At 39.6% G+C, this 13,463-nt stretch overlaps 1 protein-coding gene across 1 annotated transcript in view; it reads left to right on the top strand.

Annotated features, from left to right (window-relative positions):
• The window catches only part of LOC127621948 (otoferlin-like), a 96,880-nt gene that overhangs the window by 14,190 nt on the left and 69,227 nt on the right, over positions 1 to 13,463 (top strand). Inside the window, exon 3 of the mRNA XM_052095775.1 lies at positions 12,772 to 12,860. Within this exon, the coding sequence (XP_051951735.1) occupies positions 12,772 to 12,860 (89 nt within the window). The remainder of the gene's footprint in view (positions 1 to 12,771; positions 12,861 to 13,463) is intronic.

Genomic DNA, 13,463 nt, shown 5'->3' with positions numbered 1-13,463 from the left:
ATGATGTGCAAAATGTAGAATTAATTTAAGACATAAAGAAATTATTTAGAAAATCTTAAATTGATTGTAAATTATTACCTAATAATATTTGCATTAAAAATATATGATATTGTCTATGCCACAACCTTTTAACTGAATAGAATTCACAAGTTACAGGTCTCACCATGTTCTAGTTGTAATCTGTGGGTGATAACGCTCGACATTGACAGATGTCAGATCTGAAGAAACAGATCTATAAAACACAAAGTAAAGTGAATTTTGTAAAAAGCTACTTCAATGCCTGCCAGATTACCACATGCATTCAATTCCTTTACAGTTTAAACACATTCACTATTTGTCATGAGCCTGATATGCTGAAAACTAGTCTGTTAATGTTTTCACAATCACAATTATGAATGACATACGAATCACTTTCCGTAATGACATATTTTCAATTACACCCTTAACCAAAACTGCTTGCTGATGCGAGTTCCCACTTAGGTTAGAGTCCCACATCCATTGATTTGATTGGCTAGTCATATGACATTGATGAGTTGGAATTCCAACTGGGAAACTTGTACGGGAATTTTGTACTCTAATTTTGCCGAGATGCAGGTGCGTGACATCACACATACATGCCGACACTCAGGGAGGTATACAAAGTAAGTGATAAACATTCACTTTATTAAGTAATATCGACAAATGAGTTCAAGTTTCCACATTACTTGATATTAAATCTTGTTTTACAAACGCAGGCAGAAACAGTTGTATAAAACATGGAAATTAAAATCTCTTTTGACAATCGTTCACCTTTAGCACAAATGCTAGCGCTGCAGCATTGCTTATCAGTTGGGTTGCTAGGAGACATCTCTGGAAACCATCGAACCCTGCTAAGCGGGAGTGTTGCAGTTTTCTTTCTTTAAATGTTATCTTCCAAAAATCAGGAAATGGAATGCTTTTATGGTCGGAGATCGGAGTTATCGAGTAGGAATATCCCACATCCGACTTGAATGGAATGCAGCATATTTCATGGGATATAATCAGTGGTGATTTCTCAGGGCCAGCAAAGCCTTCTCTGCTGGCCTAACCATGCCAAATTAATAAATATTTTTCATCCTTTCATTCTCAATCACATTTTTGCCTATGAATTTTTAAACGCTTTCCACTCCTAATTAATCTACAAACAAATGGAGAAAAATGATAAGTTTATGCAGTCAGAATTTATTTCTTGATTCTTACAAGCAAAGTGTGACATAAATCGCATGCCCGAAGCAGAGCATGAATTTGATCTCCACACCTTTAGGCCTTCAGAATTTCCACAGATTCCCAACAGTGCAAATGAATGAGCAACTAAAGTCAGATTGTCAGATTCATCAGCCAATCAGAGTGAATTATTTCTTGGTGTGTGTGATCTTTAGGATATGTCCCGGTCAAGGCCTTCTAGCTGCCCTTTAGTGACGCAATCACTTTAAGTAATGTACTTAATTCAAGAGCGAAAAGTGCGAGATCATCATCACTGCCGCTATCGCCATTGAGAAAGAGGTCCTTATGGATTTAAAAACATGAGATGTTCTGCATGTGATTAATTTATTAAACACGAAAGGAGGATTTTCACTTCAAGTAAATTGGTAAGTGCTTTTTGCATTGTTATAGCAACATCAGGAGTTGTAAATTAGGCTGCTTGAGCATTCAGTGTCGGAATTGCGTTTTGAAAAGCAGTGCTGCATTCCATTCAACTCGGAAAGTCGGATTCTACAGCTTCCTACTAGGAAAAGTGCAATGGAATGCATCTTAAAGTCAGAATTACAACTTGTAGGCTTGTGCAGAAATTCTCAACACCGATTGCACCGATATGAAGGGGCATGATGTCACACAAACATGTTGACACTCAGGGAAGTACTGTAAGTGATAAACATTCATATTAATAAGTTATATTGATAAATTAGTTGTTTCCATATTACATGATATTAAAGCTTGTTTAACAAACGCCTGCAGAAACAGGTGTATAAAACATTGTAATCTCTTTTGATAATTGTACACCTGAAGCACACATTCTAGCACTGCAGCATTTTTTATAAGTTAGGTTGCTATGAGACATCTCTAATGAGAGTCAAACCCCTGCTAAGCTAACGGGAGCATTGTGGTTTTGTTAACTTAAACGTCATCTTCCGGAATATCGGGGAATGGAATGCATTTATGGAGATATCAAGTACTGCAGGATTATCCCACATCCACCTTGAACGGAATGCAGCATAACCATGTACCCTGACAAAACTACATTTATTGCAAGCAACATTTAAATCGCAAATATTATTTTTCAGGTATTATAGACCTACTTGGTAGATTCATATGAAAAATTATGATTTTTGAATGTCTGTTCGGGAGACTTTCATTTCACAAGACAGTCATGCTGCAGTTAAAATTAAGCTTGCTTGAGCATTAAGTGTCGTTTCAAGTTCTATTACACACAGCTTTATGCCTACAACCTGGAGTTGACTGCTATAGAAAAGTAATGTTCAATTCAGACACTTGCTGCAGCTAAATTGCCTTCCTTCACATCAGCTCTGCAGGAGTACCTGTCTTTTGCACATTGACTTTATCGGCATGAGTCCAGCAAGAAACTCTGTTGTTAAAGGCCGCTGATGAGAATGTTTGGGCCTTGAGCAGCTAAAAGCACCACATGTGGGCGGCTGTGGCTCAGGTGCAGGTTGTCCACTAATCGCAGGTTTAGCGGTTTGATTCCTGGCCCACATGTCTCCACATGCCGAAGTGTCCTTGGGCAAGACACTGAACCCCAAGTTGCTCCCAATGGCAGGCTAGCACCTTGCATGGCAGCTCTGCTGTCATTGGTATGTGTGTGTGAATGGGTGAATGAGACACAGTGTAAAGCACTTTGTAGAAACGCTAATGTTAAAAAAGGCGCTATATAAGTGCAGACCATGTTTTAATCACATTTTTGTGGTGGATGAAACTTAAGGGAGCAGAATATTTAGACACAGTTGTGTACAGTTTGTGTCTACCATTTCAATAAACAACATTAAAGGCATAGAATATTCGGTCATCATTTATTTACCTTCATGTTGTTCAAACCCTGTATGACTTTCTTCCTTGAAACACAAAAGGAAATGTTTCACCATTCACTCCCATAGCATAAAAAAAGGATGCAATGAGTGTGAATGTTGTCTGAGGCTGTCAGTCCAAAGGTTCTGCCTAACATCTGCCTTGTGTTCCACTGAAGAACATAAGTCATACAGGTTTGAAAAAACATGAGTAAATAATGACAAGATTTTCATTTTTAGGTAAAAAAGAGAGATTGATGAAGAAAGAAATAGAGACAAAGAGAAGAACTATAAGAGCAACAGATATATCAATGATGATGATAGATAAGATATACTCAAAATTATAAAAATGTCTAACAGTACAAATTACAATTACAAATGTTTTATAAAGATCTGTTCACATTTTAAATATATCTTATATGTCAGTATTTACAAAACGATGTTTTTTATGAGTGGAATGTAATGATGATTGAGAAATACAGTATTCCTCAAAAGCCTGCGGTATCATATTTGAATACAGGAGGAAAAGGGAACAGGATGGTAAAAAGTGGGACAAAAGGCGAAATAGAATCCTAATTAGATGATCTTTGTTTGTGACATAGAAGTGAGCGAGGTCACCTACAGAAGAGATCTGCTGAGGGTGAGATGTTTGAGATGCTGCAGGAGAAATCACACACTGTGAGGCCATATGGTCTAGAGTGGGAAGAGAGCTAAAGTAATGGCCACATTAAATCATCCTAAATTACTGCAGTAGAACAAAACAATCTGTTCTTAATAAGATCAATTTGATGAAATGTTCTAAAAGTTGGTGTGTCACTGGGATTCTGAAATAAGAAACACTTTAACTTTTTGTTTCAGGAAAAAAAGTTCAGGAGGCTACAGTATGTTATTTATTATTGTACAACAGCTAGTTCCTAACTGTCCTCTATTCTGATTGAATAAGTAGCATTCCAATAGTGCTGATATTTAGAGTAATAGCACTGGGCCACTTTGCTCTTTGTATAACTCGGCTTGTTTGTGCTTGCAGTGTTCCAGACAGGCTTTCAATCTGTGCGTTGCTCGGCAAGCATGCAACAGTTGATCCTGATTTGGCTTCATTTTTAAATATTTTCATTGGAGTGAAAATTAACAAAATTTCTTGCCATTTTGTTTCTTAAATAGAAGTTACTCAATTTGAACTTTAAGTTTATAGAACCATTTGTATAATAGCAATATATTTTACAGCAAGTAATTACAGTCATGCTGATATTCAGAACAACAGCACTCTTGCATATCCAATATAGCATAATTATGAAATGTTATGGAGTTCGAAATATATAATAATAATAAGAGACATCAGATCAAGAGCAAATGTAACTTGAATTACAAGATACAAGAACTGTGAGGAAGAAAAGAGACATTTAAAAAAAGGAGCAGATACATTTCTACGAGAGGAGGAGAAGCAAAAATGGAAGGGCAAGAGACCGAGAAGAAAAACACCAGGGGGCTCGGTAGAGTCGGCTGATTAGACATGCAGTTTGATGTCAGGACCAGTGCACATTTTGTACCTGATGGTGAGCCATTGATTTCTCTCAACGTATTGAGGGTTCATGCATCTTTCCATTATCTGAATCACAGAGAAAAAGAAAAAACTATTCACTAGAAAGAAAAGAGGAGAGCGGTAGGGAGATGGGGCATGTCATATTGTGTGATCCCTTGCCATTGAATAATTCACTCTCCTTGCATTTAAATGATGAGGAGGCTTTTAGACTTGTCTTAGTGTCTTAAAGCTGCAGCTCAGAAAAAGATGAGAGGAGTTTTGACCTAAATTCACTTTACATTTTCATCGGCACTGGAGCAGAGAACTCATCTGATGAGAACTTTTCATCTATTAATGTATGAGGTGGCTCAATGGTTAATGATGATACAATACATTAAAATGCATGTAGTTTATTAAGTGTGATGTGCGTAATTTCTTCAATGTTAAAATACTTTCTTCTATCCCAGCTTAATATGCAGAGACAGCCATAGGTAAGCCAATTGTTGGTTAATTGCCCTCGAAAAGTTTAAACATTGTAGCGTGTTTAAAATATTGCGGTGTGGTGTAAAATATTGCTCTGTTTAAGCATCCTGACACAGCAGAGACTACTTGTTTGTTTGTCCATTGGCAGTTGGGGAAGTTTTTGGGGAACCTCTTTGAAAACATAAATTTCATAAAAGTCATAAATATTTTTAGGATAATTATTTTGCCACTTTAACCATTATTTATAAAGTGGAATATGATTTTGATGCACAATATAAACACGGCATGATATAATAAAAAATTGGGCTGTGGAAAATCTATAACATTATTATTTGGTTTATTTGTGTGTATCGGTGTGAATGCCAGTGAAATGGAAAACAAAATGAAAGAGAGAGAAATGTACAGTAAGGAGTAAGACAGAGAATAAACTCTATTTCACTCTGTGTTTTTTTTTTTTTTTTTTATCTCCAGTGTAATAAGATGAAGTCAAACAAGACACTGACTGAATCTATAATGCCAGTTTTCTGAGCTTAAACCTCTTGGCACTAGACTGGGGAGAGAAGTGTGTTTTTGATAGGCAGACACATTTTCCAAACAAGAATATTCCACAATCTGTCCTGAACTCTTTTATATTTCTTCTCTAGATATCTTTAAAAGGTTTTTCATATGCATTTTTCAGAGTGAACATCATGTAATCTTACTGTACATTGCAGGCCTTTCTATGTGAGTTCCAATTTATTTGTAGAAGAACTTCTGTGAATTATATTTGCATGTCAAATATGACTCTATCTCAACTGTACAGCAGTTCATGAAATATTCTCAGGTTAATTTTTTTTGCTGCTATGTACTCTACAAATGACAAAATTCTGAATGCACGTCATGCAAATTTTCTTTTTCAATACATTTGTATTCTTGATGTTAATGAGTCAAGGTGAGAAACTGTGAGCCTGAAGTACATCATTGACTTCTAACACCCTGCCTGTTCCAGACGTGAGCGGAGACAGTAAACAGATATTTTACGCACTACGCGCTGACACTACTCCTGCCAAAAAGACAAATAAATGGTTTAGAGGGTTCTTTTCGGCATGCCCAGTGTAGACAAGCCTTAACCATTGCGACACGGTGAGATATCACTCATGTCCGGTGTTACAAATGCTATGTCACAAAAATATCTCTAATTACTTAATTCCTACGAAAATGTACAACTCATAGTTCAACTGATCACTTATGCTTTACGAACATATTACACATCAGGCCTTTTAACATTAATATCATGTACTGGATATGTTTACGCTCTGGGTAAAGAAAAATTTTACATTTTATGGTTATGTTTAGGGATGGGATTTGGATTAAAGTTGGTGTTAAAGTTACGAAAACAAAGTTTTGGATTTGCACACCACATCCGGAACTACAGGAAGTGTCTCTCAATTGGTGGGTGAATAAATTGAACAATTTTGTACGAATTGGTACAAATTTGCCACCTCGTACTATTGTGACAAATCTGGTGGATCTTGTGAGATTGTGTTGGATATGCAGGTACTGACTGTTACAGTATTGTTCGTAATTGTTGGCAACAAACTCAGTTATGCTCAGATGATTACACTTTCACACAATAATCTGTATGTTAATTTATTATACAAATATAATAAGCTGTAACACCATCAATTACATACAATCTCAGCAAAAGGTTGTAATATGTGTACTGTATGTATATTATGCATGGTTAGTAATGCCTTTGTTTTGTTTTTGAGTCTTTATGACTGCTTTATATTTAGCTTAAAGTCTTTTTAGAAACAGCATCTTAATGTCTAAAAGAAATGTTGTTTGGAAGTTTCCAATTTTTGATTTTACCCATTTGGAAGTGATTGGATTGGAAGTTGTCTTCATATGAAAGGTGGCTGGAGGCTTGTAGCCATTCCATTAGTGTAGGCCTATACAGTAAGTGAGTGGTACTGATAGCATCTTGTAAAAGACTACTGATTTTTTCAAAATCCACAGGGAGCATAAAACAGGTTAAAGAGATTACCTCTGTTTCTGCTCTTCATATTCTTTTAAATACTTGTGCATACTGTCAGCAGCACCTCTCACCTAGAGCTTTGTAATAATCAAACTAAAGGCCAAACGTACACAAGGGGATTGTAGAGATGAGTTTATAATAAGCCCTCACTGCCACTGCTAGATATCCCTTCTTCTATAATGAGCCGCTCCATCTCCTCTTGTTTATGATTCCTCATATTTTTTGGGTGTGAATATAGATACTGGAGCTCAGGGATTTGAGGGAGAATCCTCACTGTGCCTGTCTAGAGTTTACCCCTTGGGTATTTACAGTAACTGAAGTGAAGAGGAACATTCTGAACATACAGAGTTTTGCTGCAGTCTTTGCAGCTGTTGCAGTAAGAACAGAGTTGAGAGTTTAAGACATGTATGAATGGGCAGATCAACCTTAAAAATATTGATACTTCCGATACTGATGTTGAATCGAGAGGATCTGTCCTCATATAAAATTATAAACCAGACTTATTTATATTAATGGTTTTATTAGTTATTTAAAGGAATAGTTCACCCAAAAATTAAAATTATTTTATAATGTACTCACCATCAAACCCCTATGACCCGTATGAGCAAATCACAAAAGAAGATTTTTTTTTTATTAATATCATGTTTTTTTTGTTGTTGTTTTTTCCAATACAATTGCAGTGAATAGTAACTTAGTTTAAAGCTTAAGAAAGGAATCACTTATGCATCATATTCCAAGTCTTTTGGAAAAAATATGATTTGAGGCAATATCCATTGCCATTGCATTGAAAAAAAAGAACGAGATATTCATTAAAGTGTCTCCTTTTGTGTTCCACATATGAAAGAAAGAAAGTCATACAAATTTGGGACAACGTGAGTGTGGTTTTCAGTGAACTGTTCCTTTAACATGAAAATGAGTGTGTATAAGCTTTGAATGGGAAAAATTATCTTATATAAATTATTTATATATCTGTGCTTTTGAAAATGAGCAGAATTTTTCATAGAATAGAACTCTACAGTAGCAGTTTTTAATGATTAAAGGAATAGTTCACCCAAGATCACTTGTTTTCTATATTTGGCCTCGCGCAATGTGTCGCGTCCACTTTGAACGGGCACTGGTCCAAAATTCTGATAACATATTGAAGCCAGCACCTCACTTGCTGGTTAAAACGCATTTTGACCAATATGTTACCTACCTCTTCAGACAGAAGTCTGTCACACACACACACACACACACACACACACACGCACACACACGTTGGTGCAGCTATCCTTATGAGGGCTCTCTATAGACATAATGAGGTGAAGTGAAGAGCACTTTTTGCCACTCCTGTCTGGTCCAGCGAAGGTTGGTTTGTGCCCATAGGCGACGTTGTTGCTGGTGATGTCTGGTAAGGACCTGCCTTACAACAGGCCAACTAGTCCTCAGTCCAGCCTCTCTCAGCCTATTGCGGACAGTCTGACCATTGATGGAGGGATTGTGCATTCCTGGTTTAACTCGGGCAGTTGTTGTTGCCATCTTGTACCTGTCCCGCAGGTGTGATATTCGGATGTACCGATCCCGTGCAAGTGTTTTTACACATGATCTGCCACTGCGCGGATGATCAGCTGTCCTTCCTGTCTCCCTGTAGTGCTGTCTTAGGCGTCTCACAGTATGGACATTGCAATTTATTGCCCTGGCCACATCTGCAGTCCTCATGCCTCCATGCAGCATGCCCAAGGCACGTTCACGAAGATGAGTAGGGACCCTGGGCATCTTTCTTTTGGGGTTTATCAGAGTCAGTAGAAAGGTCTCTTTAGTGTCCTAAGTTTTTGCCGGAGGAGGCAGGAAGAGATTCATGGCTTGGGTGGCTTTCTGGACTTCCGAAAAACGGTCAACAATGCCACTCACCATGGAACCGAAGAGACCTGACGGAGAGAGCGGTGCGTTGAGGAACGTGGAGCGTTCAGCTTCTCCCATGTCGGCTAGCGTTAGCCATAGGTGTCTCTCGGTCACAGTCAGCGCGGCCATGCACTTCCCTAGGGCTTGAGCTGCAGCTTTGGTGGCGCGAAGGGCGAGATCCGTCGCGCTCCTTAGATCTGAAACAGCCTCTGGGTGCCTGCCTTTCTCATCCCACTCTCGAAGAAGGTCCGCTTGGAGGATCTGTAAGATGGCCATGGAATGCAGAGCAGATGCGGCTTGGCCGGCGGCGGCATAGGCGCGGCCAACACAGGCGGAAGTAGTTCTGCAGGCCTTAGACGGGAGCACTGGCTTAGACCGCCATCTTGCGGAGGGCAGATGAAGGTGTGCTGCTACTTAATCCTCGACCGGGGGGATGGAAGAGTAGCCCCTCTCGGTGGCACCATCCACCGAGGTTCCTGGCCGAGAGAGGCGCGTTCCACCATTTAGAGAGCTCGGCGTGGAGTTCCGGCAGGAAGGGAGCGGCCCGGGCTGCAGGCGCCGCGCGGCGACGGCTCTGAAGAAAGCAGCCGTCGAGTCTGTTGGGAGCCTGCTCAGAGGGCGGTGACCACTCGAGCCCGAGGCGGTCGACGGCCTGTGTGAAGAGGCGCGTTAGTTCTTCTTCGACTCCGGCGCGGGTCCTGCTGAATTCCTGGGCCGAGGAGGAGGCTTGGGAGCCTGACCACTCCTCGCTGTCCGAAGCCATGATGGAACAGCAGCCCTTATCCTCCGCCTCGTCATCCGAGATGGCAGCAGTGCGGCCGCTCGGCGGCAACAGCGCGTCCCGGGGGGGCGGGGAGGGTGAAAGCGAGGCTCGAGGGAGAGGCTCCGGCGAGGTAGTCGCTTCTAACACCGGTTCCGGCAGCCTTTGGAAGCGGCGCTTCTTTCTGCGCGGCGAAACGAAAGGCGGCGCGGCAGCTTCGGTCTTGAGTGCTTCGAGTCGAGCCCGCAGGGTTGACATCGGAAGCTCCTCGCAGAGGTCGCATCCGCCGTCAGCGAGGGCGAGCTCTGCATGTTCCAGTCCCAGGCAGAGAGCGCAGATGAGGTGGCGGTCTCCAGCGCTGAGAGGGGCGCGGCATGAGGCGCAGGTGGTGCGAGGCATCTTTAAAAAGACGCTCGTTGCTCTTTTTGTGAAGTTCGCTGAGGAACTAGCTTGCTCTAAAAAGGATACGTCGCCGGATGGCGTAGCTCGCAGGATGGCTGATGGTGGCGAAGACGGCCGGCTTCTTCGAGCGCTGTCCAAGCTTGCTAGATGCCCCTCGAACGGCGACGCGGCTTCTGCAGTTCAGAGATGCGAAGAGCTTCGCTGAATAGATGAAAATCAGGGTTCCAGCCTACGAACTTACGCTTATATGCACTCTAGCCACGCCCATTCTGGTGGGCTTTGATACAGTGACGGCGCGGGCGCCTCTCATTGGACGCGAGTTCACTCAAGTTCGTCTATAGGCTGCAGCAGTTGCCGCAGAGCAACCAATGAGCTCGCTAGCTAGCCCGCTCAAGGTATGCAGCTGTTGCACTGCGTTGACAATGGATACAAAATTAAGGATAATTTTTTTGGCTTCAATATCTCAGAAAAGATTAATCTTTCCCGTAGCGTAAGCTAGCTTACGCAATACGAGAGAACCTCTCGTAAGAGAACATTGTTTAAACACTTTACAATAAAGATCTGTAAAGTTATTTGGATTTTTACAAAATTATCTTTAAAATACTGTGTCCTGAAAAGGGATGTTTCTTTTTTGCTGAGTTTACCCTTGTAATTATCAGTTTTTAACCTAAAAATTGTCCTCGTAAACCACCCAAACCCGTCTTACACACATAGGTAAGGGTAAACTGTTTTTTCCCTTTACTTTTATAAAATGTTCAGCTGTAGTCCTAAACATGCATCTTGCACCCATCTCTCCCTCTCTCGTGCAAATCGTGTCTCTCATCACATTAACAGCCCATACTGTGAAGAAAACCCATTACATTCAAATAGATAATTGAACCTTATGATTTTGGAATTAAAGACACGGGTGTGCAGTTGACAGAAGTTTGCTGAATGTGTGTGTGGTTAATAGAATCATGTCATTACCCGCAAACTGTGTTTTCATTAAGTTTCACTTAGATTCTTAAATGCAACATTTCCTTGAGTAGGTCTCATTGGCATAGCACATTGACAACAAGCTGGGATCATTTCCAATTTGTTTGATTGTATGATTGTTTGCTTTTTGGTAAATAGGGCTAAAAATGCCTAGAGAGAGCCATCCAACAGCATTTGCAGACAATTGTCACTAACAAATCACTAATAAATACCATGCCACTGATACTCCTATATTAAAACTCCTTGCTGCCCTCCAAAATACATTGTTCACTGGTGACACATCTACTATAATATAGTGAAATTTTGCAATTTATTATTGATTTCATCAGAATTCATGGCTACTTGAATGACCGTCAATAGATAAACATGCTTTTTGCCCACATAATGGTACACAATACAGCATCTACTAGCAGGAGTTAACTGACCCCAGGCTAACCAGCCAAACCTTGATCTTCTGGTATATGTACATTTATGTGACTCTGGACGTAAGGTGTAATCACGTAAGGTGTATCATCAGCCCTTTAGATCAGGAGTGTTTAAGAATGTATTATTAATCATCTGCCTGTTCATCAGAACATTTTAGCATATTGATGAATCTAGTAGCCTTATTACTCGATGTTGTTATTTTGTTTCATATTAAATTTGTTTAGTGGTTCTTCATTGTAGTTACTGCAGCCTTTGTCTTTTAGAAAGAAATGGGGACCCACTGCAATCTACTTTTTCTCTAGTGTCTATGTTACTTTATAAACAAAACAAAAAAAACTTAATTTACATTCCATTCCCCTAGTCAGAGGATCCTGCCCTGTCTCTGCTCTGCACTGATTGATTTGGGAAGAATCATTGTGGTCCCATAGCCTGGCATTGGAGTACCACTGTTCTCGGAGTGAAACAGAATTGCTGAGCAGCCCTGAGGGCAGCCACTTTTGTCCATATAGATCAGTGTGCCAGATAGGAGTCCATGTTCTGGGATCATGAGCAAGCTAATGGATCATCCAACTGATAGAAGCTCAGCACCAGAAAAGAATCCCACAGAGTATTAGATTGCACCAATTAATTGAAAAGGACATGGACGTGGGTTGTCCTTCAATATCCTATATAATCTTTATACTGAAATGCCTAACAGGTCTGAAATGTGGTCGGAATTAGCATAAAATTATTGCATTGGATGTTAAAGGCAAGTGATGCATCTGTAAATGGACTTACAGGAGTGTATTAAGATCTGTACTATCGTTGATTACGAGACAGAAAGAAGGTTAATAATAATTAACAGTTAAACACCATTATAATTCAGCTTGACACTTTGTCTGTTGTTTTATATTGTGTGTAAATAAAGATACAATCATCTGACATTTCAAAAATAATTCTGTTGCTACGAAAAACCACCATGTATGACAGAATATCAATGTCTTTAAACTGCCTGTATTTGTGGTCATTTCCAGTTGTGTCATTAATATTATTTATATTTAGAAATTATAGTTTTGGGTTTATAGAAATATCAGTAATTATTCAGATACCAAACTTGTTTGGGTTTGATATATACAGTCACAGTCTATGATGTTAGACTTGTTTTGTTATATCATTGCTCATGGTGTGATAAAGAATGGATAATGAGCCTAGGAAGGTCTACAAATAGTCAATTCTGTTTAAAAAAAAAAATGAACAGATAGATTTTTGCTTTGCTTGATTTGTTTTCCAGGCGTTTCGATGGCCAATCGGGAGTCAAGTGGACGGCAATGAGATGCTGGAGATCCAGGTGTTTAATTACAGCAAAGTCTTCACTAACAAGTATGCAAAATCAATATATTTCCTATATGAACTCAAACTGCCTTAAAAAGCTATTGAAGTATCTGTCTATAGACTGCCTTCTGTTTAAGATTAAATATTCAATACTTATGCTGTAAAGTATTGAGTTGAGGATTATTGTATCCACAGTCCTTAATGAACCTAAAAAAGGCATTAAGTGAAGCAAGGCTATGAATAGAGCTTAAATATGTGCTATAAAGTGCTGCGCTGGGTGAATGAATCTGTGAATTGTTTTTGAACCTGGTCAGTTTGAATGAACCAATTTGCTAAAATGCTAGAAAATCATACTTTCTAATGCTACTGTGCATACATTGGAGTTCAAATAGTAAGGCTGTGAGGGCATTGCAATTTACACATTGTGCAGTCACTCGTTAAAATAACGGCTTTAAAAATATTTAGTATACAGCTCTCTGCAATACTCAATTCTGATTGGTCAATGGCACCATCTAGCAGCCTGATATTTCTGAGTAACAACCGCACATCTGGGGATTACGTCATATCAGAATGATATCAGGATATTGCGAGTCATCTTTGCTACTTCTCGTATCACAATGCAATCCCTACAAGTAAGATAGTAAAATAATT

Source organism: Xyrauchen texanus, chromosome 28 (genome assembly GCF_025860055.1).
Source record: "Xyrauchen texanus isolate HMW12.3.18 chromosome 28, RBS_HiC_50CHRs, whole genome shotgun sequence".
NCBI lineage: Eukaryota > Metazoa > Chordata > Actinopteri > Cypriniformes > Catostomidae > Xyrauchen > Xyrauchen texanus.
This window is presented reverse-complemented; position numbering and strand designations above follow the sequence as displayed.